The 26,137-nt window shown below is 59.8% G+C and overlaps 2 protein-coding genes and 1 long non-coding RNA gene across 14 annotated transcripts in view; 1 reads left to right on the top strand and 2 right to left on the bottom strand.

Annotated features, from left to right (window-relative positions):
• Positions 1-2,714, bottom strand: part of CPNE2 (copine 2) — a 41,917-nt gene extending 39,203 nt beyond the window's left edge. Inside the window, exon 1 of one of the 4 annotated variants that reach the window (XM_051846795.3) lies at positions 2,467-2,714. The gene's annotated coding sequence lies outside the window, so the exon portion shown is untranslated. Of the gene's footprint in view, positions 1-1,765; positions 1,934-2,466 lie in introns of those variants that run through there. The other 3 variants (XM_051846794.3, XM_070061954.2, XM_051846797.3) reach the window with 3 other exon arrangements.
• Positions 2,715-2,718: 4 nt separating this feature from the next.
• LOC138846395 (uncharacterized) lies at positions 2,719-5,117 on the top strand. Its single transcript, XR_011383872.2, has 3 exons — positions 2,719-2,815; positions 3,146-3,330; positions 4,843-5,117. It is a non-coding gene; the product is annotated as an uncharacterized LOC138846395 (long non-coding RNA).
• A 3,768-nt stretch (positions 5,118-8,885) lies between these two features.
• NLRC5 (NLR family CARD domain containing 5) overlaps positions 8,886-26,137 on the bottom strand; it is a 99,052-nt gene continuing 81,800 nt past the window's right edge. For 4 of the 9 annotated variants that reach the window (XM_070061949.2, XM_008257322.5, XM_051846790.3 and 1 more), the window contains 19 exons: positions 25,742-25,825; positions 25,572-25,655; positions 21,368-21,454; positions 20,651-20,731; positions 19,944-20,027; positions 19,636-19,734; positions 18,090-18,173; positions 17,473-17,562; positions 16,287-16,370; positions 15,242-15,325; positions 14,547-14,630; positions 14,274-14,357; positions 14,082-14,159; positions 13,488-13,571; positions 13,338-13,409; positions 13,020-13,103; positions 11,340-11,423; positions 10,987-11,070; positions 8,886-10,226 (listed from right to left, as the gene is read on the bottom strand). In XM_070061949.2, coding sequence (XP_069918050.2) covers positions 10,139-10,226; positions 10,987-11,070; positions 11,340-11,423; positions 13,020-13,103; positions 13,338-13,409; positions 13,488-13,571; positions 14,082-14,159; positions 14,274-14,357; positions 14,547-14,630; positions 15,242-15,325; positions 16,287-16,370; positions 17,473-17,562; positions 18,090-18,173; positions 19,636-19,734; positions 19,944-20,027; positions 20,651-20,731; positions 21,368-21,454; positions 25,572-25,655; positions 25,742-25,825 — 1,603 coding nt within the window. In that variant the 3' untranslated portion in view covers positions 8,886-10,138. Of the gene's footprint in view, positions 10,227-10,986; positions 11,071-11,339; positions 11,424-13,019; positions 13,104-13,337; positions 13,410-13,487; positions 13,572-14,081; positions 14,160-14,273; positions 14,451-14,546; positions 14,631-15,241; positions 15,326-16,286; positions 16,371-16,729; positions 16,836-17,472; positions 17,563-18,089; positions 18,174-19,635; positions 19,735-19,943; positions 20,028-20,650; positions 20,732-21,367; positions 21,455-22,420; positions 22,580-23,181; positions 25,151-25,199; positions 25,419-25,571; positions 25,656-25,741; positions 25,826-26,137 lie in introns of those variants that run through there. The other 5 variants (XM_051846793.3, XR_007919914.3, XM_089319756.1 and 2 more) reach the window with 5 other exon arrangements.

Genomic DNA, 26,137 nt, shown 5'->3' with positions numbered 1-26,137 from the left:
GCACTGGACGGTGACAGGTGAGACTTGATGTGATGGTTCCTTCTCCAGCTCCTGCCACGGAAGACCACAGGGTGACCTGGCCTGCTGGCTCCAAGGGGGCGAGCACTGCATTACGCAGCCCCCCACTCTGTGCTGTCGGTAAGGCAGCCAGGGAGACCCCGATGCTGGGCGGGGCCTTCTCAGTAGGGGGCCTTGCCAGGCAATAGTGCTGCAGCCCAGACCAGAATGAGAAGGATCAGAGAGCGTTTTCTTGGTTTTCGTTTTCTCTTCACTCCTTACTGCCCTGCGGCTCCAGCCCAAGGCCCCTGCCCCTGGCACAGCCCAGAAGCCCCCACGTTTGGATTCCCAGGCTCCTCTCGCCAGGGAGGGAGGCGGGAGGAAGAGAAGGCTGGCCAGAGAGAGTCCCAGGAGGGACCCCGAGAGCACTTAGCCACACCAGGCTTCCTAATATTCCCCCGAACGGCGACAATGACACGCGACAGTGGGCTCCCAGTGCCAGCAGTGCTCTGCGCAGAAGCCGTGCCTTTGTCACTCACCTCACAACTCCCTTTAAAGAAACACACAACTGCGGGAAAGGTCTCCAGCCAGAGCACCGGCCCAGTGCACAGCTCTAGAGACTGAGGCTTCCCGGCCACCGCCTTCACACGGCGCCCTGAGCTTTGAGGGGTCCCCGGAAGCACCACCATACCCCATTCTTGCTTCTCACAAAGTGCACCTGCCTCTGCAGAACACCCACCCCCTCCCCAGTGCCCTGGTCCCAGCAGCTAAAATCCCCGGCCCCTGTGGGGAGCGAAGGCCTGCAAACAGGAAGTGGTGGAGGCAGAGAGCCCTGTCCACTTCCTTAGCCCCGGGTCCTTTCCATGGAGAAGGCTGTTAGAATGACCTGTCCTGCCCCAGCCAGTGTGTCCCCTGCCTGGGGGTACTTCCGGAGCCCCCTGCCAACAGAACTGCCATGAAACCTCTCCCCTACGTCTGGATGCAGGCTCCAGGCAGGCAGGGCGTGGTGACCGGCTCGTCTTACAGAGGGTGACCAGGAGGCCCAGACGGGAAGAGGGTCTGAGCCAAGACCCCGCTGCTGGTCAGAAGTCGGTGTTCCTAGCAACGGCTGCAGCTTTCAGAGGTCACACCTGGGGGCTACCTGTACCCCGAACTGCAGTGTCCTCGACCCTAATGGGAGCTGGGGCTGGACGGCCCAGCCAGAGCAGAGGACACGGACTGGGGGCAGGGAGGCACCCTGGGACCCCACCGGCTCCCCTGTGGACAGTGAACAGCTGCCACAGGATCTGGTGGCCCCTTCCCCCGCGGGTGCCAGCCATGATCGCGGGGTCACCCGACCTCCAGGCTCCCACGGAGCCCACGCTGCCTTTTCTGTGGCCCAAGGGGGAGAGAGCTGGATTCTTGGAGTGCTTCTCCCCTGACGCAGCAGCCCCCGCGCAGTCTGCAGGGCTGAAAGGAGGGGAGAGGGGAGACCTTGATGCTGGCCTGGGGGGGGTTCTCAGGAGGAGACCCTGCCTGGCAAGATGCCAACAGCCACTGACGCTGTGGATGCCCAAGAAGCCCACAGCCCTTGGCCATGGCTCACACCCCCAGATGAGCCAACACCAGTGCTGGCAAAATAACTGGCCCCGCGGGGAGTTCTCAAGAGCCCCGGCCCTTTGCCGAACCCCAAATACACTCGGGGCACGGGAGTCAGACGGTAAGAGGAACCTCTAACTGCTGCCCGTGACCTTGGGCAAATCACAGTCCCCCTGGCGTGGTCCCTTACCCAAAAGGAGAGCTTGCCGACTGCGGGGGGCGGGGAGGAGGGAGGAGGGTCGGGAGACCCTTCTGTCTCGGGGAAGGAACCCTCGTAGCCGTCGTCGCCGCCGCCGCCGTCGCCGAGGGGACTGGAAGAAAAGGCCTCGTTCCCTCCCCCTCACCTCACACAGGTGCCAAGACAGCTTTTGCGCAAAAACTAGTTTGCAAACACGCTCCGACTTCTGGGAAGCCGCCCAGTTCCACGCCCCCCTCGGGTTCCCCTTCCCGGGCTGGGAACCCGACCTCCGGCTCTTCCGCGGGGCACGGGCTGGGGCGGGGAGGCGGCTGGGGCTCGGGGCTCGGGGCTCGGGACGCGGAAGGGGCGCGCTGCCAGCCCTCCCGAGCTTCGCGACCGAGGCCGGAGGCTCCTCGAAGAGCCTAGGTTCGGACCCCGGAGGGCGCACCCCGTTCCGGCACCCGGTCGGTCCGCCCTCCCCCCGCCCCGCAGTCCGGGCGGAGGCGGAGCGCCCCCGGGTGGCCGGGGCGGAGCTGAGTCACTCAAATGCCAGAGTCTGGGTGGGCGCGGGTGGCCGGACGCAGGGCGCCGCGGCCCCCCAGGCGGGGCCCAGCCTCTCCTGGACCCGCCAAGGGCGCCGCAAGCCGGGCCCCCGGGCTGAACTAGAGCCCTCGGGCCCCGCCCTCCCCTTGGCCGCTCGGGCCCCCACTCACCGTGTGTCCCGCGGGCGCCGCCGCCCTCACCACGCGGCTGCCGCTGCGCGCGCTCCGAGCCGCCGGGGCATCCCCGGGAGCTCCCTTGCTCGGCCGGGCCCGCGGGCGCGGGACGGGCTCAGGGCCCTGCCCGCGCGGCCATGCCGGCTCGCGTGCGCTCGCAGTCGCTCGGGGTCCGGGGCTCCTCCCGGGCCGGGCGGGCTGGCGGCGGCGGCGGCGGCTCGGGCTCCTCCCTCCGGTCGAGGGGGGGTTGCGGGGCGGGAAGCGGGGAGGCGAGGCGGGCGCTTCCTGAAGGGGCGAGCGCTCTCCCACGAGCGCAGCGGGGGCGCTGTCCCGCCCGGAGCCCAAGGTTCGAGGCCCGAATCGCAGCGCCCGCACGGTGCAGGCTGGGAGTCCGCGGATCGGGACGCCGGGGGTTCGCGCCCTCCCCAGGCCTGCTTCGCCGTGGCGCCTGCCGCCTCCAGTGCCCAGCGCTTTGCTCTCGGGGCTGCACGCGGGAACCGAGGGATGGGCTCAGCCCTGGCCTACGTGGGGTGGGGGGCAGGGCTCCGGATGCCGGCTGGACCCCAGACGCGGGTGGGCGCCCCTCTGCGCCCTCGGGGGACGCGCCGCGGGGCTTGGCCCTGGGCGGTCTTGGGCAGCGCTAGGACCGCGGTGTGTTTGGTCGTTGTTTCTATAGCAAAAGAGCTCACATTTTCTCGCCGCCGGAGACAGGGACGATGACATGATTCTGTGACACGGACGAGCGGACCACAACGGACAGGAACGGGGCCCGGGGCTGGACCACAACGGACAGGAACGGGGCCCGGGGCTGATCGGCGTCTGGGAGCGTCTGGAGCCTCCCTTGGCTCCCCTAGAAGAGGCGTAAGCTCCGGGCGCCCTCGGGCGGGTTCACCACCGGGCGGGCGGCAGACAGCCGAGGGGTGCGGTGCGGCTCACCGGGAGGCCCTCCAGACGGGGAGCCCGTGGGCCGCAGAGGGTTAACGTCTAGCGCTTGTTTGGGTCGTGGGTTTTCCATTCCGGGCAGGTGAGGGTTAAAGTGGGAGCCTCGCCGCATGGGTGAGTCACTGGCACTCTGCAGCCTCGGAGGGGCGGCCACCGAGCACCCCCAGGGCTGCGAGCTGCGATCCCCAGCCTGCCTCTCCTCCATCCAGCCTGCCTTTATGCACGCTCCCCTCTTCCTTCCTCTGAAAGTGTCAGAGCCCTCTGCCCCCCTCCGGAGAAAACCAGCCGAGAACCAGCTCCAGGCTCATTTCCTCCAGGCAGCCTTCCCGGATTTCTTTGCCCTCAAAATCCCTTTCTTCCAACAGGAGAGCCAGTCGCAGGGGTGGACAGTGCTCAGGAGGCTTACGGGAGGCCAGTCTAGGGTCCTGGATAAAAAGTGCAGAAGTTGGAGGTGGGGTGGGACAGAAGACCCAGCTCAGCCCTGGGGCTCAGCCAGGCTTCCTCTAAGAGGCCAGCTGAATGGGCAAGTTGGGCGTGGTGAGGGGAGGGGAATCCTGGATCTCTGGCCAAGGACACAGACGGCAAGGCCGGTCACAGCAGTGCCACTCCTAGGTGTGTCCCCAGGAGGACCCACATGAAGACCTGTGATATGCAGATGTTCACGGGGTGGGATTCCTGGGAGCCCAGGAGTAGGAACAAGGCCATGTCTTTCAGGTTATGAAGTGACAGTTAGGGGTGTGGTATTGGGCCACGGTGCCCCCCGCAGTGCAGGTGAACTGTGCGTGCGGGAGGCTGAGTCAAAGCAGACGGTCCCACACGTGTCATGTGACCACTGGACGGAAGGTCTGGAACTGTCAAGTCCATGGATGGAGAACGCACGTTCGGGGCTGCCTACAAAGGGAGAGGGGTGCTTTGCTAGGGTGACAGGGTTTCTTTGGGGCAGACGGATAAAAATGCTCTCAAGGTGTGTGTAGTGGAGGTTAAAATGCCACCCAGGACACCCTCGGCCCATGCCGGAGTGCCTGCTGGTGCGCACCCTAGGAGGCTGCGGGCGAGGGCTCAGGTGACTGGGTCCCTGCCACCCAAGTGGGAGATCCGGGTTGAGTTCCTGGCTCCAGGCTTCAGCCCTCGCCCAATACCCCCCAGCTGTTGTAGGCTTTGGGCAGTGAGACTGTGGATGGAAGTCATCTCTCTCTCTCTCTCTCTCTCTCTCTCTCTCTCTCAGTAATATAAATGAGTAAGTAATTGTTTAAGATTTTCTCAGGTTAGGGTACGGTGATGTGCAACTGTAGATGCACTGAAAAAAAAAACTTCAACACTGAGAAGGGGTGAATCTCATGGTCCATGAATTATGTCTCAATAACGGGACGTTTAAAAAAGGTCGGAGGGCGGGCATCCGGCTCCTGCTGATGTGCCTGTGTCCCCTAACAGTGCAGGGTGCAAGGCCCGACTCCAGTCCAGTTCCGGCTTCCTGCGGATGCGCGCCCTGCAAGGCGGCACGGATGGCTCAAGTCCTTGGGTCTCTGTCACCACTCAGGGAGACGCTGGAGGACTGCCAGGCTGCCAGCTTCGGCCTCCTGCGCCCCCTGCTGGCTGTTGTGGGCATTTGAGGAGTGAACGGAGGGTGGGATCTCTCTCCCTCTCCACCCCCACCCCACTCTCAAACTCGCAAGTAAATTAATAAATTCACTTAAAAAAAAAAAAAAGGAAAGGCCAGGGTGCAGGAGCTGTCAGGGGTCAGCGGATGAAGATAAATCGTGCATTGGTTCTGGACACTCGCCTCCATGCACACGCTACACAGACCAGCAAAGACCTGCGTGTGCAGTGGGAAGGCCGGCTCCCCTACATAGACCCATAGGGAAGTGTGCATGTGTGCCAGCGCCTGTCACCTGGGGGCTGCTTTTCAGAGCCCAGGCCGCTTGGACAAACGGATCCGAGTAACGTGGGATTGCAGTATGCCGGTCGGTGTGAAGGGAGGAGCGCCACCTGCTGGCCAGCACCTGGCCGGGGGGGGGGCCTCTGCTGGGCCTGAGAAGGGAGGGCGAGGGCGACCCGGTACCCGTGCTGCGTCGCAGTGGCGGGGGTCACCGGGTCCGGCCAGGGCAGCCCTCGCCCAGGCCTTCTCCTGCAGCGGTGGTCACATGGCGACTGGGGCTGGAACTATCTAGAAGGCTTTCTCCTGCCTGTGAGTGGTCTTCAGAAAGGTCACAGAAATGTGTTCTATGCAGGAGCTATGCGTGGATTGCAACGCAGACTTACCTTTCAACTCCGTCTTCCAAGAGTGTTTGGGAGCGCCTTTGTGTGTCTGAAAGTTGATCCTGGGGGGGTCACTGGGAATGCAGCTGCAAGTTTAGCGGGCGTCTGTCCCTGTGACCATCCCACGTGGCCCTGGGCTCCGAGACTGAGCTCCCCGGGGCCAGCGTTGTGCACGGCGTACCTGCATCCCATATCACAGTGGGAGAGGGAGGAGGACCAGCTCCAGGGCCTCAACCAAAGCAGCCCCCTTAGAATCCCACCTGAGAGCTCTGCCCAATGTGTGCAGGGCGTGTGTCCTCAGGCCTGACCGTGGCTGGGCAGGATGGGGCTGAGGGCAGTGCTCCCATCTTTCCAGGAAGCCCTGACTCCCAGAGCAACACAGGACCCCTTCCTTTTGCTCCCGGATTGGAACCTGAGCCCCACTAAACACTTACTGTGTTCCCTTGGGGCCATCTGTTGCCCTCTCTGGGCCTCGTTTGTCTCCGCTGTGAAACGGGAGATTGTAGAGGAGTGCAGGGGACAGAGGGGCGGGTTCTGTCCCCAGGGAAGCCCTACAGCTGCAGGAGGCAGGTCCTGCCCTTCTCTCCTCTTGCTCTGCGCCTCACTAGGCAGGAAGGAAAGAGTCATTCGGCTCCAGGTTCAATTCCTGGCGCTGCCAATTGCTGAGCCTGCACCCATGAGAAGGTTAGAAGATGTGCCAGTGCTGCTGTCCAAGAAACAGCGCGCCCTAGACTGCTGCGTCTCCCCCGGGCTGCCCAGGACCATCGGCCACGGAGCTTTCTAAACAATCTTAAAAAGAAAGACTCTTATTTATTTGAAAGGCAGAGTGAGAGAGAGAGGAGGTCTTTCAACCACTAGTTCACACCCCAAATGGCTACACCAACCAGGGCTGGGTCAGGACAAAGCCGGGAGCCAGGAGCTCCATCTGGGTCTCCTACATGTTTGCAGGGGCCAAAGCACTTGGGCCATCCTCTGCTGATTTCCCAGGCACATTAGCAGGGAGCTGGACTGGAAGAGGAGCAGCCAGGACTTGAATCGGCGCCCATATGGGAGGCCGGCGCTGCAGGTGGAGGCTTAACCTATCTTGCCAAACGCCGGCCTCCGAGTTTGTCACTGTGAGCTTACAGGGTGTGAAGTGCTGGCCTGCACAGCGGATCCCAGATGGCAGGCTGGGGGTGGGAGATGCTGCAGGCACTGTGCAGGTGGAAAGACCCCCATCGGATTCTGCTATACCCTCCGAAAGTTGCAGACCACAGGAGGCCAGCCAGCAACAAAGTAGCGAGATGCGCTTATCCTAGCCTTGCAGAGGAACCCGGGTCCTTGCCAGCCAGACCATCTTATAGCAGGAAGGCGCAGGCACAGCATCTGGGAGCACCCCTCACACTGCTGCTGGCCCAGAGCCCCACTGCCCTTCGCGCCTGTAGCTTGGCTGATTTTCACAGAGATATTTACATGGAGCCCGCTCTGGGGAGGAAGCGGGTGGGCAGACTGGGTGCTGTCAGAAAAAGACAAGAGTCCAGACCTCTGGCAGGCAGGTGGTAGAAACAAAGCTCCTTAATAAAAGGAACACGGAGATTTCCCGCCAGCATGACGGGCTCTGTGGTGCTGACAGGCCTGGGGTTTATTGCAGGGCAGCTGCTTAAAGTTTCTTGGAGCCTAAAGCTTGGGCAGAGACGAAGGGGCAAAGGAAGAGCAAAGCACAATGGAGGAGCCCCCAGCGCAAGAAACCCGCGGCCCTGAGCTCCACGCCCCTGCCCGCACTGTGCACCTCTCCAGGTCTGCTGCCTCAGGCTGGCCCCTCGAGTCTCCCCCTGCCTTGACCTCTGCAGCCAAGGCATCTCCAGGCTCCAAGGGACTCAGCCTCCAGCCTTGGCAAGGAGACGAGGTTAGGTGTGCAGGTGCACTGTGCATCACATCCCAGGAACGGGAGACAAAATTGTGGGTCCAAGGTTTCCATGGAGACTTCTTGGATCCTCCCCCTGCCTACTTCTTCCCCCCCATGACCAGGCTGATGAGCCTGGCTTGCTAAGGGTGCTCTGTTTAGCCAGAGGTCTTTCTCATCGGGCTTTGTGGGAGGCCGGGGACGTGGAGGAGGGAGGCAAAGGTCAGGCCGAGATGTCTGGGTGAGCCATCTGCAGGCTGGGACATCCCAAATTCCTAAGCCAGGTGGGCACAGCTGTTAGCATCTCCTCCCAACTTCCTTCCAGGTCAAGCGCAGGAAGTGGTTTCAGGCTTCATCAGTGGGAAAGCCTGCCCTCCCGTGGTGCTTCTTGGTAACTGCAGCTCTGGAGGGCGACTCCCCTGAGATCAATTTGCTCAACAGCCGTCACTCTGAACATCCTATATGATATTCATCCCTAAAAGAGGAAGGAAACCAGCACGCAAGCAGTACTTCTCTGCACACTTCGCTTCGCTCACCGTCCATGCACAGCCACAGATCCTGCCCGCAAGGACAGGGCGCAAGGGGTGTAGTCACATCCCATTCCATGCCTGTCTGACTTCCACCCCAGGAGTTGGCAGGCTAGTGCAAGGACCGGGCAGAAAGGGGGGGGGGGGCACTGGGGAGAGGTGGGGACTGCGGCAAGCCGAGGGATGTGCAGCTCCAGCAGGGGCCCCGGGCGTGGGACTGCTGGCTGAGCACACAGAGACAGGATTCTTAGCTGAATGTTTCCACGTGTAGGGGCAGGCATCGTGTTCAGACATCCGTATCTGAACACTTGGGGTTCAGTCCCACCTCCGCTTCTTTTCCAGCTCCCTGCTAGTTCACCTGGGAAAGCAACAGGTGATGGCCCACTTGGGTCCCTGCCACTTACGCGGCAGACCTAGGCGGAGCTCCTGACTCCTGGCTTCGGCCTGACCCAACCCTGGTGGTTGCAGATATCTGGATGGAAGATCTCTCCCTCCCTCCCTCCGTCACCCTGCCTTTCAAATAAACCTCAATAATTTAAAGGAAGTTCCTACATTGAAAATGACAACTACTAGAGAAGAGTTTAAATATTGTGCAAGTTGGACAAAACTGTTCTAATGTCCCCAGCTTCTGTAGCCCCGGGGTGCCCCACACATGGCGCGGGTGGGGTATGTTCCCTCTGACCACCTGAGCATCTAGAGACAGGGTCTGAACTTGAACTTGAATGTTTCTAGACTGCCAGGCCAGGGCTGCCGCCAGACCCCAGGGCACTTCGGGTCGTGTAGGGAAGAGGGACACATCAGACGCAGGCTGGAGGCTGGAAGACCACACACATTCATTGTGCAGAACGGGCTTGCATGGTCGCAGGGCCTTTCTTGGCTCCACGTGGAAGTAACAAGAATTCTGTGCAACATGGGGAGCCCTGGGGCCTGCCCAGACTCCGCTGAGGTAGTGGCTGGACCCAGTCGCCTTGCTAATTCTTAGCCATGTCCCCTCCTGCACCCTTGGCTTTGTCCTTTCTCCAGGACAAATTTGGTCCTGCCCCTCCCATGGTCAGGTTCTACCTAGACCTGGGTCCAAAGTCCTTGGAATCCAGCATTGAAAGGGGGTCACCCAGTTCACAGATGGGATAACTGAGGCTTGAGGCAGGCGGGGACTTGGGCCCCTGGGCCAGTCAGTGCTCATTCTGTCCCTCCTGGCTTGGGAAGGAAGACTTTTCCCAGCTCGGTGGCTCCGGGGCCGCAGTCTGTAGACACAGATTTGATATAAATACAGTAATAAGGGAAGTGCTGTGGTGTAGTGGGTAAAGCCGCCGCCTGCAGTGCTGGCATCCCATATGGGCACCGGTTCGAGTCTTGGCAGCTCCACTTCTGATCCAGCTCTCTGCTGTGGCCTGGGAAAGCAGTAGAAGATGGCCCAAGTCCTTGGACCCCGGCACCCATGTGGGAGACCCAGAAGAAGCTCCTGGCTCCTGGCTTCGGATTGGCGCATCTCCGGCCGTTGCGGCAATCTGGGGAGTGAACCAGCGGATGAAAGACCTCTCTTTCTCTTTGTCTCTGCCTCTCTGTAACTCTTTCAAGTAAACAAAGATCTTTACAAAAATTAAAAAATACAAATACAGTAATAAATTAGATCTTGGGCCCGGCAGAGGTTGTCCAGCCAGCCAGGGATGTGACGTGGGCATTTGCCACGTGTTGCGTGTGGACCACCAATTATGTGTCCTGCCACCGGGCCACAGAGTGTGTGTGTCACGCCACAGGTTCCAGTGGTACCAGTGTTGGGTCACGCTCTGCCACGTCTGACCCCCCGCACCACGGGTTCCATCAGGACACCCTCACTGTGCCACATGCCCATCCGGCCCCACCGCTCAAGCAATGCTAGGACTCCCTGGGCTGCACTGAGCTGCCAGTGCCCCCAAGCGTCCACGCTGAAGACCAGAGCAGGACAAGCACGCCCCACCCTGGGGTGGGGGCAGGTGCAGTGTTCTGACTGGGGAGGGCGGAAAAGGTAGCATCTCGTGGCTGGAGTCGGAGGATTTGAGCTGCGCGTCCAGGGGGTCAGGGGTCAGCTGCCGAAGAACGCGAAGTCCAGCCTGGGTTCCTGGCTCTGGAGATGCTGGGCCGCATCAGCCGGGATGGGGTTGTTCCAAAGGCTGTGGGGCACAGACAGGTGGCGCTGGGAGCTGCTCCCTACCCGCCTGTCTCTGTCCCCCACCCCACAGTGCCCGGATTGGGAGACTGAGGCCCAGAAGGGAAGAGCTGTGCCCAGTTACCTAGCAGAGGCAGGTGTGGGAGTGGCGTGGCTGCCCTGGGGAGAAGCTGCCTGCCCCCTACCCCCTGGCTCCTCCCACTCCCTGAGCGCCAATGATCCCCGCTAGGACCACCCCCACATTTATGCAAATAAGGGAAAGGCTCCCCTTCTGCAAGGCCCCACACTTCCCTGTCACTGTTTATGGTTTTGGTAGAACAAGATGCACCTGCCTGCCGTCTCCAGCAAACCGAACGCGTCTGCCATGGGAACGGCATCCTTTGAGCACAATGCCCTGGTACAGTGCACAGCCTCTACAACTGGACACCCTGGCTCCGACTATAGCTCCTGTTGAAAGGGCTTGCTCTGCGCGAGGCTCTGGGCTCGGTGCTTGATCAGCTCATTTAGTCCTCACAACTGAGCTGGGGACTCCCGCTATCCCCACTTTACAGAGAGGAAGTCGAGGTTCAGAGAGGGGGAGTTATTGATGAAAAATGCACGCCCCGAGACATGGCGGAGCCAGGGTCTGACCCAGACCCGAGTGCGGCCGAACCCCGGGTGCAGCAGCGCCCGTCTCTCCTGTGATCGTTCCCAGCCCAGGCCTCAGGTTTAGAGGGGTGGGGTAACCTCCCCCCCCCCGCCCCTGCCCCGCAAGCCATTGTTACCGGATGACTTGGATGCCAGATCCCTGGGCCAGCCCTTCGGCCAGAAGCCGTGCTCCCCGAGCTGTGATCCGGTTCTTCTCCAGGCTTCCCAGGGGCCAGCGGAGGAAGCGGAAACACAAGGGCATCAGACGGGGTGGGAGGGCTTCCCCAGGTGCCTTTCCGTGGCCACGATGGCAGGACAAAGCCTCCCACGCCAGCCACCTGCCGGCCACAGCCAGAGGAAGCTTGGGCAGATCGTCATGGGGCACAGCTCCAGGGGGGCTTTCTGGGAGCCAGGGGCAGACCCGACCCCCGCCCCCCTCCCCGCCTTCTTCCCAGGACCCCCGCCCTCCCCGGGGTGCGCCACTCCATACTCTACTCTCTTCAGCTGGCGCATCTGAGGCAGCACCTGGGCCAGCTCCGCGGCTGCCTCGTCCCCCAGGAGATTCCAGGAGAGCCTGTGGGGGGGGCGGGGTCAGCGGGGGGCTGAGGGCAGGGAGGGCGTCACGAGAGAGGCTCCTGGACCTTCCCTGGAGGACCCCCGGGCACAGGTGCCTCCTGTAGCCCCTGGGTTCAGGGCCTGCTGTCCTGAGACTCGCAGGCGGGCTGTGTGGTTCAGGACACGTGGTCCCTGGGCACAGCATCAGGATCCAAACTCCTCCCACACACGGGTCTCCGTGGAGAGTTTGGCCACCTCCTGTATTATTATGTATACTGTGTCTTTAAGTTGGCCCTCCTTTTTTTTTTTTTTTTTTTTTCTAAACTTTAAGGAGTTAATCTAGGGAGGAGGCATTTGGCCTAGTGGTTAAGACACCCATGTCCCACCCTGGAGAGCTTGGGTTCAATTTCCAGCTCCTAACTCCAGCTTCCTTCCAGTGCAGACCCTGGGGGGCAGTGGTGATGGCTCAAGTGACTGGGCTCCGGCCACCCACGTGGGACACCTGGATTGAGTTCCCAGCACCTGGCTCCGGCCCAGCCCAACTCCAGCCACACCGCAGGCATTTGTGAGCGAACCAGCAGGCAGGAACTCTCTTCCTCTCAAATAAAAGAAAAGTAATTTTTAAAAGTATTAAAATTAATCTTTTTCCAAGCTTTATTTCTATTTGGAAGGCAGAGTGACAGAGAGGTCTTCCCTCCACTGGTTCACTCCCCAAATGCCCGCAATAGCCAGGGATGGGCCAGGCCAAAGCCAGGAGCCTCCAACTCCATCTGGGTGGCAAGAAACCCAGGTCCCTGGGCAATCGCCTGCTGCCTCCTAGGGCAAACCTTTGCAGGAAGCAAGACTGGAAGCGGAGTGGAGACTTGAACCCAGGCACTCTGGGGTTAACCACTGTGCCACCAACTTCACCCCAGGAAATTTATCTGAAAGGCAGGGTTAAGGCCCCACCGTGGAGGCGGACACCAGGGTCATTACGCAAACCATGGCAGTGACTTCCAGCTGGGCCCTGCGGGGCGCAGTCCACCCAGGTCAGGTGTTAACAATGAGCTGGCGCTGACCTGAGACTCCCTTCAGTGCTAACGAGAAGGGTGGAGACCTTCAGGATGCAAACTTAAAACCCTCTTGTAATCACTCTCCTTCCCCACGGAGCTGCAGCTCCCAGGCTGCTCCTGGTCATCCACTCTGCCCGCTGGGCAGTGCTGCAACCCCCCGCCACATCTGAGACTCTGATGGCCAAGAAGGAGCCAGGCACAGCCCGCAGCAGGTGCAGGTGGGGATAGGGCCTGTTGGCTTCAGCCCCTCCTTGCCCTCAACAACGCTCAGAAGTGGAGGTGCCATAAGCCAGGCCTCCCTGGCTGCCCTAGAAAGGAAGGTTAGGGGCAGAGAACTCGCGGGGGTCATCTGGTCCACCTGTGCTCCCACCACTCTGCAGATGGGGAAAGACGCAAGAGAGGTGGAGTGAGCGGCTTCACCCCATGTCACCCGTGGCTCACAGGAAGAACTGAGCAGGGATGACAGCCAGAGAGATGAAGACCAACTCCGGGCAGCACAGGGAGCTGAGCACAGCCTCCCAGACACCTGTGTCCCCCAGCTCAGGGCCCCTCCAAGCACTCACAAGATTTCTTCCAGGGCTGGGCAGAGCAGGAAGCTGGCGGCGAGGTGCTTGGCAGCCTGGTTGTCAATCTCACAGGAGACCAGGCTGGGGATGGACAAGGGGATAGGACGGAGGGCTCCTGGGATGGGCAGCTCCCTCTACACCACAAGGACAGCGCGAGGGAGGGAAGGAGCAGGGCGGCCAGGGCCTGGGGCAGGCTGGGAGTTTCAGGGAAGGACCCCTTGTCTTGTTCCCGCCATCCCCCCACCCCCAACTGCCAGGCTTGGCCAGAGAAGGCACAGCCCCGCCCAGTGCAGGGTCCCCAGGGAGGCTACTTACTCCATCTGTCTGAGCTGCGGGAGTCCCGTACACAAACGTGGGAGCCCTTGGGCTAGGCTGTTCTCTGCCAGGCTGCAGGGCAGGGGTGAGCACCTGTGATTGGGCCCCCAGAGCCTCCCTGACCTGTGCCCCTGTCCAGCCCCTACCTACCTGATCTCTTCCACATGAGGGCATCCATCCAGGGCCCGGACCAGGCTCAGCACCCCCTCTGGGCCCAGACGGCTGGACCGCAGGCTGGGGAAGGGAAGGAGGGGGAAGATGGGGGTGCGTTTCAGAGCTCCCACCCTCAGCCTGGTGTCGGGCTGCCGCACCCAACCTTAAGGGGAGCCCCAGGCCCCTTCCCCATCTGCACAGGACCTGGGTGGGTGTCAAGGGTCTGTGGGATCTGAGATCTCTCAAGTTCAAGGCCTGGCTCCCTCATGTATTAGTGAGGTGGGTTCTGTGCATGCCTCCTGGCCTTAGCTCCCTTGCCTAGAAAACAGAGCACTGGGAGACCCGAGTCCCACGGGGTGGCCACTGCCTGAGCTGGGCAGGCTGAGCTGGCATCGGAGGGCTTCCTTTGCAGGTTAGGGAACTGAGCTCTGATGGTGCAGGGGCTTGGCTGAGAGCTCCCCCCAGGGTGGAGGTCTCCTGATTTCCCAGCTCAGATGTCAACGGGCAGGCAGGAGTGGGGGCAGGCAGCCCCAGGGGGAGCCTCCGCCCCTTCCCCCAGTCCTGCATGCACTTTGGGTGGGGGCCACTCACTGCAGGACCCTCAGATGTGGGGGCAGCCCCCGAGCCAGCTGCAGGGCTGTGGGATCTCCCAGCGCGTTGCTGCCCAGCCTGAAAGATGGGAGAAAGGGATGCTGACCCCTGGGCTGGGTTGGGGGGAGGGACCCTGCCCCACCCTGAGCCGCCCTAGGGTCCTGAGGGACATCCCAGCAGGCAGACACTTACATCAGCTCCTCCAGGTGCCTGCAAAGAGCCAGGGAGGCGGCCAACTGCACTCCCCCAGCCGGGCCGATGCCATTGGCCGAGAGGCTGCGGGAGGGAGGGACCAGCCATCAGATCCTCCGACTGCCTCCTGCTGCACTCCCCACACACGCTGAGACCCCAACATTCCCATTTCCCAGCCTGAGGGGGCAGAGCGGTCCAGAGAAGACAGGGGCGGGGTCAGAAAGGACCACCGCCTGGCCACGGCAGCCCCTCCCCATGGGTCTGGCCACTCACTCGATCTTCCTGAGCTCCGGCAGCCCCGGCAGGATGGCAGCCAAGTGCCAGGCCCCAGTGTCTCCGATCTGGTTGTGATCCAAGCTTGGGAAGAGGACAGCAGGGGACAGGAACCATCAACCTGCAGCCCACCTTGTCCCCCTGCCTCCCCTGCTGTCCAGGAGTGGAAGAGGGATGTCCACAGAAGCCCCCAACACTCAGCTTCTGCTTGGGGTGCTCTCCCTGGTGTCCGCCCCGAAGGCTTCTTGCTGAAGCTGGGGTACCTGCCTCTGGGACTCCCAGGGTCCTAGGCCTGGGTTGGCTGTACAGGACAGCAGATGAGACTAAGAAAGGACTGGGGTGGGGGTCAGTGCTGTGGCTCACAGGGTTAAGCCACCACTTGCGTCCCCAGCATCGCATGTTGGAGTGCTGGTTCGAGTCCCGGCTGCTCCACTTCCAATTCAGCCCCTTGCTAATGCTCCTGGGAAAGCAGCAGGACCTGGCCCGAGTGCTCGGGCCCCTGCACCCACATGGGAGACCTGGATGGAGTACCTGGCTCCTGGCTCAGGCCTGGTCCAGACCTGGCCACTGTAGCCATTTTGGGGGAGCGCCTGGTGGGTGGATGATCTCTTTCTCCTTTTGCTTCCCCCTCTCTGTCACTCTGCCTTGCATATAAATAAAATGAACTTTATGAGAAGAAGGGACAGGTGACTCACATGAGCTCTTCCAACCTGGTGGCAGCTCTGAGGGCCTCAGAAATGTGGCAGCAACCCACATCATCAATGTGGTTCCAACTTAGTCTGCAGAAGGGAGGAACAGGCCCAGAGGCCTCAGTCAGCAGCTTCAAGGCCTTTGCAAGGATCGTGCTAGGAACCCCACAGTTTGCAAAGCCTTTATGCACCCAGACACCCCATGCCAGTCACAGATCCCCCAGAGGGCGGAGCTGCCTGGGGATGACTCTCCCAATGCCCAGGTAAGAAAACCAAGGCTGAGGACGGAGCCGGGACTGGCAAAGACTCACTGAGACTTCCAGGCAAGCTGGAAATGAGCCCAGAGCGCCTGGCCTGAGAGCCGCCTTGAGGCTTTCGGCATTGCCAGGTTTGGCCGCAGGCTTTGGGTCAGGGATCTCTGGTCAGCCTGGCTGAGGGTCAGCCTCAGCAGGTCCCAGTCTGGCTGGGAGTGTTTCCTGGGGCACGTCGTGATCCCATCTATGCCCACAGAGGGTCGCCCCTCAACCCAGTCCATTGCCTGGGCTGCACCGTGAACCCGCCCTGCCTCCGTGAGCGGGAAGAACCCAGCACAGCCGAACAACCGAGGCTGACGGTCTTAACCTCTGTAAGCATTTGTCTGAGTGCTCGTTGTTTCCTTTTGCTTTAAGGGTTACGTAGTTATCAAGGGCCTTTCAGTAAATGAATCCAGGGGTGGGGGCATGAGCTGGACACCAGATGCCCTCCCAAGCTCTCCAGCCCCACTGCCCACTCACAAAGTCGGGGTGGGAACCGGCATCCAAACCAAGCAGACTTTGCGACGCTGCCTGCATCTGTCTGTCTGTCACAGTGTTTCATATTTTGAAAAATCACTTTATAAGCAAGTATGATACTTATCAGAATGACCCAGGGCTGGGGTTTGGCCTGGTGGTGAAGAAACTTGTTAGGACACCCGCAGCCCATATTGGGGTCCCTCCAGGAGGGGCCCCCATGCTCCCCCGGGTGGGGAGTGGGCCCTCCCCCTCATTCCTATCACGGTCACTCAGTTACTCACCGGAAGCTCTGCAGGAGGGCCACGTGGCTGAGGCCTCGAGTGAGCACGGCCACAGTGGAGCCGCCCAGGGGCAGGTGAGTGAGGCTGCGGGGAAGGAGGCCGGATGAACTTGGCGTGGCTGCGGTGGGGGCCCATGTGCCAACTCGGGCTCTGTCCAGTGCAGGTGCTGCAGGTCTCTGTGCTTAGCGCGCCCAGGAACCTCACAGCGTGAGTCAGCCACGCATCCCACACAGTACAAGAAAGTGTGCCCTTGGGACTGGTGCTGTGGCATAGCAGGTTAAGCCTCTGCCTCCAGCACCGGCATCCCATATGGGTGCTGGTTCAAGTCCCGGCTGCTCCACTTCTAATCGAGCTCCCTGCTAATGTGCCTGCGAAAGCAGTGGAAGATGGCTCAACTGCTTGGGCCCCAGCACTCATGTGGGAGACCTGGAAGAAGCTCCTACCTGGCTTTGGATTGACTCAGCTCTGGCCATCGCAGCCATTTGCAGAGTGAACCAGTGGATGGAATACTCTCTCTCTCTTTCTCGCCTTTTCTCTCTGTATCTCTGCCTTTCAAATAAATAAATAAGTCTTTAAAATCAAAATGTGTCCAACAAATGGCCCTGGGACATCCCAGCACCGTGTCCATGCGGGTGGCTGGGTCATGCCGGCCGCTGAGCTGCGTTCTGAGTCACGCTGGGTCCAGGCTAGGGATGGGCAAGAGCAGCGGTCACGGGCGCAGCCCTGGGTGTGGGGCCAGGCTTCTCTCCATTTCACAGAGAGAGTTCGAGAACTTGCTCAAGGCTGCATCAGGAACATGACCCAAGGCTGTGGGGCCCCATTCCCCGGCCCCACCTTGGGCCACCCATGGGATCCAGGGCCTTATGTCCCTCTGCTACCCTGGAGAGAGGGGCGTGAAAGCTACAGCCACACCTGCCAGGGGTGAGCTCCACGCCAGCCTCCACCCTGAGCACCTCTCATATGCTCTCACACTTAAACCAGCCCAGGTCCTGTTTCCTAGGACCAAGCACCTGGGTGGCACTCAGCGGCCAGGTAAGGAAGCACACCCTGGGAGGGCGTTCAGCGCACCTGGGTCCTTCCAAGACTCAACAGCTCGTGCTCATGAGGTTTGTGGAGTTCCTAGGCTTGTGCCCCCTCCCATCCCCCACTTGTCCTCCCATTAACGGGGGGGGGGGGGCGCACCTACCTGAGCCGCTGCAGCCTGCGCTTTCCCTCCAGGGCCGCCAACAGTGCCAGGGTGCCCGTCTCAATCTCACTGAACTGATTGTTAGACAAGCTGGGGGCGGGCGGAGCACGAGGCACGGGTTAGACAAGCTGTCTCAGCCACGCCCCCGCCTCCTCCGTGCCCCCCTGCAGGCTGCCTGCCAGGCTACGGGGGTCTGTCCCAGACACCCTCGCCAGCCAGCCTCCACGGGACGGTCCTGGCCCCAAGAGCCAGCCTCCGGGGGCCCCACTGGAGGGTTCATGGCTGTCATCGCTGATGGCTGATGGCCGCAAGGAGAAGCCCGGGGCCAAGGGACACCCCTGGGTGCCCTCCCGCTCCTGTGTCCGGCCACCCCAGCCAGCCTGGTGGAGCAAGGAGCCTGAGGCCCTTTCTCAGAGGCAGCAACGCCAGCCCAGAGAGGCACAGTCATTTGTCCCGAGTCACCCTGTAAGCCAGTGGGAAAGACAAGACCAGCTACACTGTGCTCTGCCTCACCCAGCTGCACCGCAAAATGCTGGGGAGAGAAGCAGCAGGTGCAGGTCCCCCGGGGTCTCCTCCCCACCATGCTGCCGCCCAGCCACCCCCTTCCTGCCACTCACTCCAGCTCCTCCAGGTGGTGGCAGTGGCCCAGACCCGATGTCAGGTGGCTGAGGCCCTTGGTGCTCACACAGCTGCTGGTCAGCCTGGGGGGGGGATCAAAGGGCAACAGGTCAGGCAGGGGCCTGGGTCTGGGAGTTATGAATGCCCGGGGCAACGGGCAAGGCTGTGGGGGTGGGGATGTGTTTCCTGGGGGCAGCGGGAGGGGCCTGCTTCCCTTCCAAGATCTAAACCAAGACACAGCCTGGAGGCAAGGGCAAGGCTGACCCCTAAACCACCGTCATCGTGTCAAATCAGGTGCTGCACTGTGGGGCCCGGGCATCAGGCACGGCTAGACTAAATGGCCCAGGAACTGCTCCAGATTGAAGGAGACTGCAGAGAGACAACACTAAATGCAGTGCACGCTCCTGGATCAGGAGCAGGACTGGACAAAAAGCAGCCAACGGGGCCAGTCGGTTAAGCCGCCTCTTACACTGCCCATGTGCCATATCGGAGTGCCGGTTTGAGTCCCGGCTGCTCTGCTTCCAACCCAGCTTCCTGCTAATGTGCCTGGGAAGGCAGCAGAGGCTGATTCAAGTCCTTGGGTCCCTGCCACCCAGCTCCTGGCTTTGGCCTGGCCCAGCCCCTGCTGTAGTGGGCATTTGAGGAGTGGACCACCAGATGGAAGATCTCTGTCTCTGTCTCTCTACCTTCTAACAAATAAACAAATCTTTTCTTAAAAAAGCAATAAGCAATATTGAGATAATGGCTACAATCAGAGTCTGAACTGTAGTTTAGATAATAGCACATAATGTGAAATTTCCTTAATTTTATGATTTTACTGCATATGGAAGACAAAACAAAGGGACCTGATTATGTAACTTTCTTTCAAATGAATCAGAGAGAGGGGGGGGGGGAGAGAGGGAGAGAGAGAAGGGGGGCGAGCATGTGGGAAATCTATACACAAAGGGTGACTGGGGGTGACTGGGAGGTGGAAGCTCCGTATTAGCTTGCAAAAATTGTTTGTAAAGAACAGAGATAGGGGCCGGTGCTGTGGCACAGCGGGTTAAAGCTCTGGCCTGAAGCGCCGGCATCCCATATGGGCACCGGCTCTAGTCCCGGCTGCCCCTCTTCCGATCCAGCTCTCTGCTATGGCCTGGGATAGCAGTGGAAGATGGCCCAAGTGCTTGGGCCCCTGTACCCACATGGGAGACCCAGAGGAAGCTCCTGGCTCCTGGCTTTGGATCGGCGCAGTTCCAGCTGTTGTAGCCATCTGGGGAGTGAACTAGCAGATGGAAGACTCTCTCTCTATCTCTACCTCTCTGTCTTTAAAATAAATAAAATAAATTAAAAAAAAAAATAACAGCAGACGCATAGCGCCGAACAGGGAGTCACCCAGCACCTGGCTGCACGGTGCTCAGGCTGTGATTATGACCATGTACCCCAACACTAACACCTGTTAGAGCCCCCTGTGCTGCCTGCCTATGGGGCGCAGGGACACCAGTCCCTTGAACCCGGGGCAGGGCAGCGCTGCAAGGGCGGACCTGAGTGCGGGTCTCAACTGCGTACCGGAAGCTCTTCAGCTCAGAGAGGGCCGGCAGGAGGTCGCGCAGGAGCAGGGAGCTGGCGTCGCCGTCATCGTCATCGCTGAGGTTAACCTGGGACAAGCTGGAAAGGCCAGGGGCACGCAGATTTCAGGCTCATCTCACACAGAGGGGGAGGTCGAGTGTGGGGAGAGGGCCGCCCCAGAGCCCGGCCCCCGTCCCTGACCGTGCGGGAGTCTCCTGCACCGGGAGGTGAGGGCGCCACGGTTACATGTGGCCTGCAGGGGGCGCAGGGATCAACCGCAGTACTCCGCGCCCCCGGTGGGTGCTGACCTGAGCCGCTGCAGCCTGGCGCAGGTCTCCGTCAGCTGCTGCACCAGAAGGCTGTGGTGTGTCCCCAGGTCGCAGGGAGCCAGCCTGGAGGCAGACGGGGAGTGGCGGCTTCTGAACCCCGGCCCTTACAATGCAGGGGTAGCCCAATGACCATGAGATAAAGACCCACTGTGTGCTAGGCAGCTGGGAGAAGAGCCGGAGAGGGAGGGCTCCAGGTGGGGTGGCTGGTGTGACCCTGCAGGTTGTTCACTGCACAAGGACACGCGGCCCAGGAGCGGAGTTGGGGCCGAGAGGCAGCCATGCTGTGTTCCCCAGAGCGTACACACACAGGGCTGTGTCAGCTCCAAAGGGGTGGCGTGTGAGCTAATCTCGGGAATGGGGGCTTCCCTGAGGTGGTGGTGTTTAAGCTGAGACCCAGAGGATGAGGAGGAGTCAGCCTAGGCAGAGGAAACAGCCCGTGCAAAGGTCCTGAGGTCAGACAGCAAGGTGGCTTTGAGGAACTGGAAACGGATGGGGGTGAGCGGGGTGGGAACCGGGGTTTGGGGTAGGGATGGAAAGCGTGGGGAGATGACCTCACAGGCCACATAAAGGCTTTGGATGTCAAAGGTCCTTGAGCAGGAACACGAGAAATATTGGTCCCAAGCAGCTGAACCCCACTCCTCCCTACACTGGCCACTCCCTCGGGGGCCCCAGGTGCCGGCTCCCACCTTGGGGCCGCAGCCTCTGGGTGCTTTTCCCGACGAGGAAATTCCAGCTGGACACAGAGCTGCTGCTGGGTCCCGGAGATGCTGGGGAGGGAGGGGGGAGCCGGGTGAGGCGGGGTCGGGCCCTTGTCAGGAGGTTGTGGGTACACTCAGCTCATGGCCTTGACCTGAAGGTTGCGTGTACGGGATGGCTGTGGGGGACAGGGCTGAGGGGCACACGGGCGAAGGACCCCTGGGTCACTCTGGGAGGAGGGCAGGGAGAAGCAGGGGCCAGGGCAGCCGCTGTCACGCCCTCCAGCTCACCCAACCCTCCAGCCCCACCAGGGCCCCGTTAGGAGCAGGAGGCTGAGGCCAGAGAGGCACGAAGTGGACTCAGAGCAGAGCGTGGCTGAGCTGGGGTCTGAACACGGGGCGGTGACGCCAGAGTCTCTGCTCACAGCCCCTCTGTGTGATCTCTGGTCTCAGACCGGAGCTGCAGTGTAGACGCCTGCCACGCGTGCCAGGAGCTAACAGCCCTTTGTCTGGCCCGAGCCTCCCTTCCTGGTTCGATACTGCAGCTTGACCACTGCACAGGTCCCAGCAAACAGCATGCTCCAGGAGCTCCCGCCTTCCCGGGGACGCCAAGAACTGGCCAGTGACACAGACGAGGGCAAGGCGAGGGAGGGTCCCACCGGTCACGCGAGGAGGAGACTCCCGAGGGTGCTGCCTCCTTGGGCTCACCTGACTGCAGTGACGTTGCCTGAGGCCTGAGCACAGACTTCCAGCAGGGCGAGCACCCCGGCTCTGCCCAGCCATGGCTCCTCCACCCTGTCGCAGAAGGGGACACAGAGGAGCCCGCAGGGTGAGTGGCAGCACACAAGGCTGGGGGGGGGGGGGAGAGGGAAGGGAGGAGTGCCAAGAGGAGCCCAGAGGCCTCTGGATGTTTGCTTATTTCAAAGCTACAGGACGACCCAGCTGGGCATGCACATGTAAAGGAACTGTGCATCCCCTCCATCCCAGCAAGGATTCCTGCAGCGGCCCCAACGGCACGGCATGCAGTGCATTGTGGGAGATCCGAGTCGGGAAGAGACCACATCGTGCTCTGCGGCACAGATAAGGACACGGAACTGCACGAGGGCGCTCCAAACAGTTCGTGGGAAATGGAATTCAGACGGGAGTTTATTTGGGTGTAAAGATTCGAACTTCGCACCGTTTTTTAATAATACACATCTTCTATGAACTTTTGGAAAACATTGTGTATACAAGCACAATCCCAATTTTGCATTCCAAATAAAGGAACAAAAACACGTGAGAGTAGGCCGGCGCTGTGGCGTAGTGGGTTGGGCTGCTGCCTGTGGCACCGGCATCTCATTTGGGTGCCGGTTTGTGTCCCGGCTGCTCCACTTCTGATCCGGCTCTCTGCTAATGCACCTGGGAACGCAACAGAGGATGACCCCAAGGTCTTGGGCCCCTGGACCCACATGGGAGACCTGAAGAGGTTCCTGGCTTCAGATTGGCCCAGTTCTGGGTGTGGCCATTTGGGGAGTGAACCAGTGGATGAAAGACCTCTCCCACCCTGTAACTCTGCCTTTCAAATAAAATAGAATAAATCTTTTTTAAAAAAGATTTATTTTATTTGAAAGAGAGTTACAGAGAGAGGTAGAGACAGAGAGAAAGAGCTCTTTCATCCACTGGTTCACCCCCAAATGGCTGCAGGGGCCGGAGCTGCACCAATCTGAAGCCAGGAGCTTCTTCCAGATCTCCCACACAGGTTCAGGGGCCCAAGGACTTGGGTCATCTTCTACTGCTTTCCCAGGCACATTAGCAGGTTGCTGGGTTGGAAGTGGAGCAGCTGGGACTCTAACTGGCACTGCTGGGGATGCTGGTGAAGCAGGCTGGGGCTTTAACCTGTTGTGCCACAGTGCTGGCCCCTAGAATAAATCTTGAACAAAACTTGGAAAGAGAAAGAGATAAGGAAGATCTATTAAATGTTGATGGTGGTTTTTTAGATGAGTCTCATTAGTACTTATTTCTTTAGCTTTCTGTGTTTTTTAAACTTTCTGTGGTGTGTTTGCATTAATTTAGAATCAGAGGAAAAGAGTTATTTAAAATATTCCTGTTTAAAGTTATGTGGGTTTCTTTCTGATGCACTGTTTTCTTTTTTATGTTCTTTTGGATTTTCGATAAGTTTCTAGAAGGAGTATATCATTTTGAGAGGAACTTTATCATGTTATTTTGGGTGATCCAGCAGTTCTGGACATACCCCCCTCCCCCAAACTGAAAGCAGGGACTTGAAGATGTATTTGTACCCGCAGGGTCACAGCAGCAGGCGTCGCAACAGGCCAGTGACAGAAGCAGCCAGACTGGGGTACGGCCGTCCTGCGGAGAACTACTTAGCGCTCAAAAGGGAGGCTGCACGTGGAGGAACCTCGAAGATAGGCTGCTAAGCGGGATAGGCGGTCACAAAAGGACAGATATGGTACCTAGAAAAGTCTCATTTGAGAGACAGAAGTAGGATGGTGGCCGCCAGGCACTGGGGGAGGGGGCAGGGGGAGCCATGGAACGAGTTTGAGTTTTGCAAGGCTGCTTGTATGACAGGAACACACTGAGTGGACAGTGAGAGAGAGAGAGACAGCGAGAAAGGTCTTCCTTTTCCGTTGGTTCATCCCCCAGTGGCCACTGCGGCTGGCGCACTGCACTGATCCGAAGCCAGGAGCCAGGTGCTTCTCCTGGTCTCCCATGCGGGTGCAGGGCCCAAGGACCTGGGCCATCCTTCACTGCCTTCCCGGGCCACAGCAGAGAGCTGGACTGGAAGAGGAGCAACCGGGACTAGAACCTGGGGTGCTGGTGCCGCAGGCAGAGGATTAGCCTATTGAGCCGCGGCGCTGGCCACACTGAATACCTTTCACGTCCAGCAGTGGTTAAGGTGGCAAACTGCGTCACGCGTATTTTACAGCAAGTTTTAGAAATGCTATCTCCGGGAGGAACTGGGTGCCGAGAGCCTTGTCACGGGCTGCGAGTTGAGGCATCAAGTCCTGTCCCTGAAATGAGTCTCTGGGGAGTAAATATGTGAACTGGATCTCCCCCAGTCTTCCTGGAGGATTTCCAGCCTACAGGGAAGCCAGGGTGACGGGGCCGAGCTACATGGCCTTGGCAGGTGGTGGACAGCACCGCAGTAGGCCCGGTGGACATCCTGGACGTGGAGGAGGAGATGCAGAGGGCGGGGATTAAATGCCCTGCAGTGGCCGTGGCACCCCGCACCGAGATGCACCTTGCCCGCACATGAATCCAGGGACCCAGCGGCCCCCTTAGGAGGCCACGGGGAAACTTCACTTTAGACCAGGGAATGTAGGACGCTCCAGAGCTGCTGCTGAGTCTCTGAAGTGCCCTAACCAGATGTGATTATGTAGGAAACATCCTATGACTTTGAGTTGTAGGGAAACAGCTAGGCGTGAGGCTCTGTGAGGACTTGAAACACATGAGCCAAAGCCAGAGGTGAAGCAAACACAAACAACAGTGCGATCCAGGCCACAGGAGCACTAGGTTTTAAAAAGTCTCCTTTTCAAGAGAATGATCCAACATGGGAAGCAGTCCACATAGCAGACTCATAGAATGACAAACGCCCTAAACAGCACTCTGACCTCAGAATCAGCCCTTAAAGCTGAAAAGCCCATGAGAGCATTTCAGGCATGGGAAGCCAAGACACTGTGGCAAAAAGTGATTTACAGGAAGGATCTCTGTGAGTGAGACCCCAGTGGAAAGAAAGGGCCATCAAAGAAGGAGGTACCTTTCTCTGAAGGGAGGAGAGAACTTCTGCTTTGCTTATGGCTCTGTCTGAATACTGACAGAGTTTGTGGACTCCAAAGGCTTCCATAGCCTTGGTAGCTCATGACAAGAGCCTTGGGTGATCACCGACATCATAAATAAGAGTGGCAACTGTTAAATCAATAACAGGATTCACTGTGCACTTGCTCCCCATGTAGGACCTCTGTCCTTAATGAGGTATAAGAGAATTAATGGTAAAACTTGTCTTCAAACTGAACTTTATACTTTGTATGTCTGTGTGGGTGCAAACTGTTGAAATCTTTACTTAGTATATACTAAGTTGATCTTCTGTATATAAAGATAATTAAAAGTGAATCTTAATGAAGAATGGGGTGGGAGAGGGAGTAGGAGGTAGGACAGGAGTTGGGGTGGGAGGACAGGTATGGGGAGGAGAATTGCTATATTCTTAAAGCTGTACCTATGAAATTTATATTTATTAAATAAAAGCTTTCTTTTTTCTTTTTTTTTTTTTTTTTTTGACAGGCAGAGTGGACAGTGAGAGAGAGAGACAGAGAGAAAGGTCTTCCTTTTGCCGTTGGTTCACCCTCCAATAGCCGCCATGGCTGGCGTGTTGCAGCCGGCGCACCGCGCTGATCCGAAGCCAGGAGCCAGGTGCTTCTCCTGGTCTCCCATGGGGTGCAGGGCCCAAGGACTTGGGCCATCCTCCACTGCACTCCCGGGCCACAGCAGAGAGCTGGCCTGGAAGAGGGGCAACCGGGACAGAATCCGGCATCCCGACCGGGACTAGAACCCGGTGTGCCGGCACCGCAAGGCAGAGGATTAGCCTATTGAGCCGTGGTGCCGGCCAATAAAAGCTTTCTAAAAAAGTCTCCTCTTCTTGCGGAAGGTGTGACCTGGTGGTGGTGGACATGCAAACCCGAGGTCTGTTTTATGTTGCTCTTCCCCCCAGGTGGGCATCCTCAGGAATCTTCTTTTGTTTCTTAAACTCCAAAGCACTGGGCCTACCCTGGGGACGCCGATTTCCCTGTGTGCATGGGGCTGTCTCTGGGACAGACAGGGTCCGCTCTGGGTCCCGCAGCAAGGTTCTGGGTGCAGAAACTCCAGGCCCCGCCCCTCCCCCCCCTCCCCTGTCCCTCTCCAAGGGCAAGGAAGGAGATACCTGAGGCTGAGCACCCCCGCTGGATGCCTCAGCAAGTGCAGGACGACGCTCAGCTGCTCCAGGCCCAGGCAGCACCGGCTCAGCCTGGGGACAACAGGCGGTCCCTGGGGTGGCTCTGGCTGGGGGCCTGGACCCTCAGCTGTCCCCAGGGGCTGGGCCCAGTCACTCACGTGAGCTCCACCAGCTGGAGGACCTGGCTCAGGCCAGAGGCCAGTCGGGGCAGCTGCTCTGGCAGGAGGCTGCACTCACTCAGCCTGAGGGCAGAAGCAAGGGGCAGAGCCTGGTAAGGCCCAGGGGCTGCTGCTCTTGCCCCCTCCCAGGCTCTCCCAGGGCCTGCTGGGTAGCCCCAATAGAACAGCCAAGGCCCACACCAGGGCTCGAGAAAGACCCAAGATGTGGCCGCTGCTCTGGGAGCTTCCTGAACCCTCGTGCAGCTCCCACCCCCGACCCTCAGGAAAGTGTTGGGTCTAAGTGACTCCTGGACCCTGAGCCCGCCCCAGGCACCTCGGCTGCCTCCCCTGCAGTGTCTCCTGTGACTCGGATCAGGCCACTGACGGCCGGGTGAT

Source organism: Oryctolagus cuniculus, chromosome 18, assembly GCF_051225735.1.
Source record: "Oryctolagus cuniculus isolate XC-2025 breed Fujian yellow rabbit chromosome 18, ASM5122573v1, whole genome shotgun sequence".
NCBI classification, from domain to species: Eukaryota; Metazoa; Chordata; class Mammalia; order Lagomorpha; family Leporidae; genus Oryctolagus; species Oryctolagus cuniculus.
Note: the sequence above shows the minus strand (reverse complement) of the source record. Positions and strands in the feature narration are given on the sequence as shown.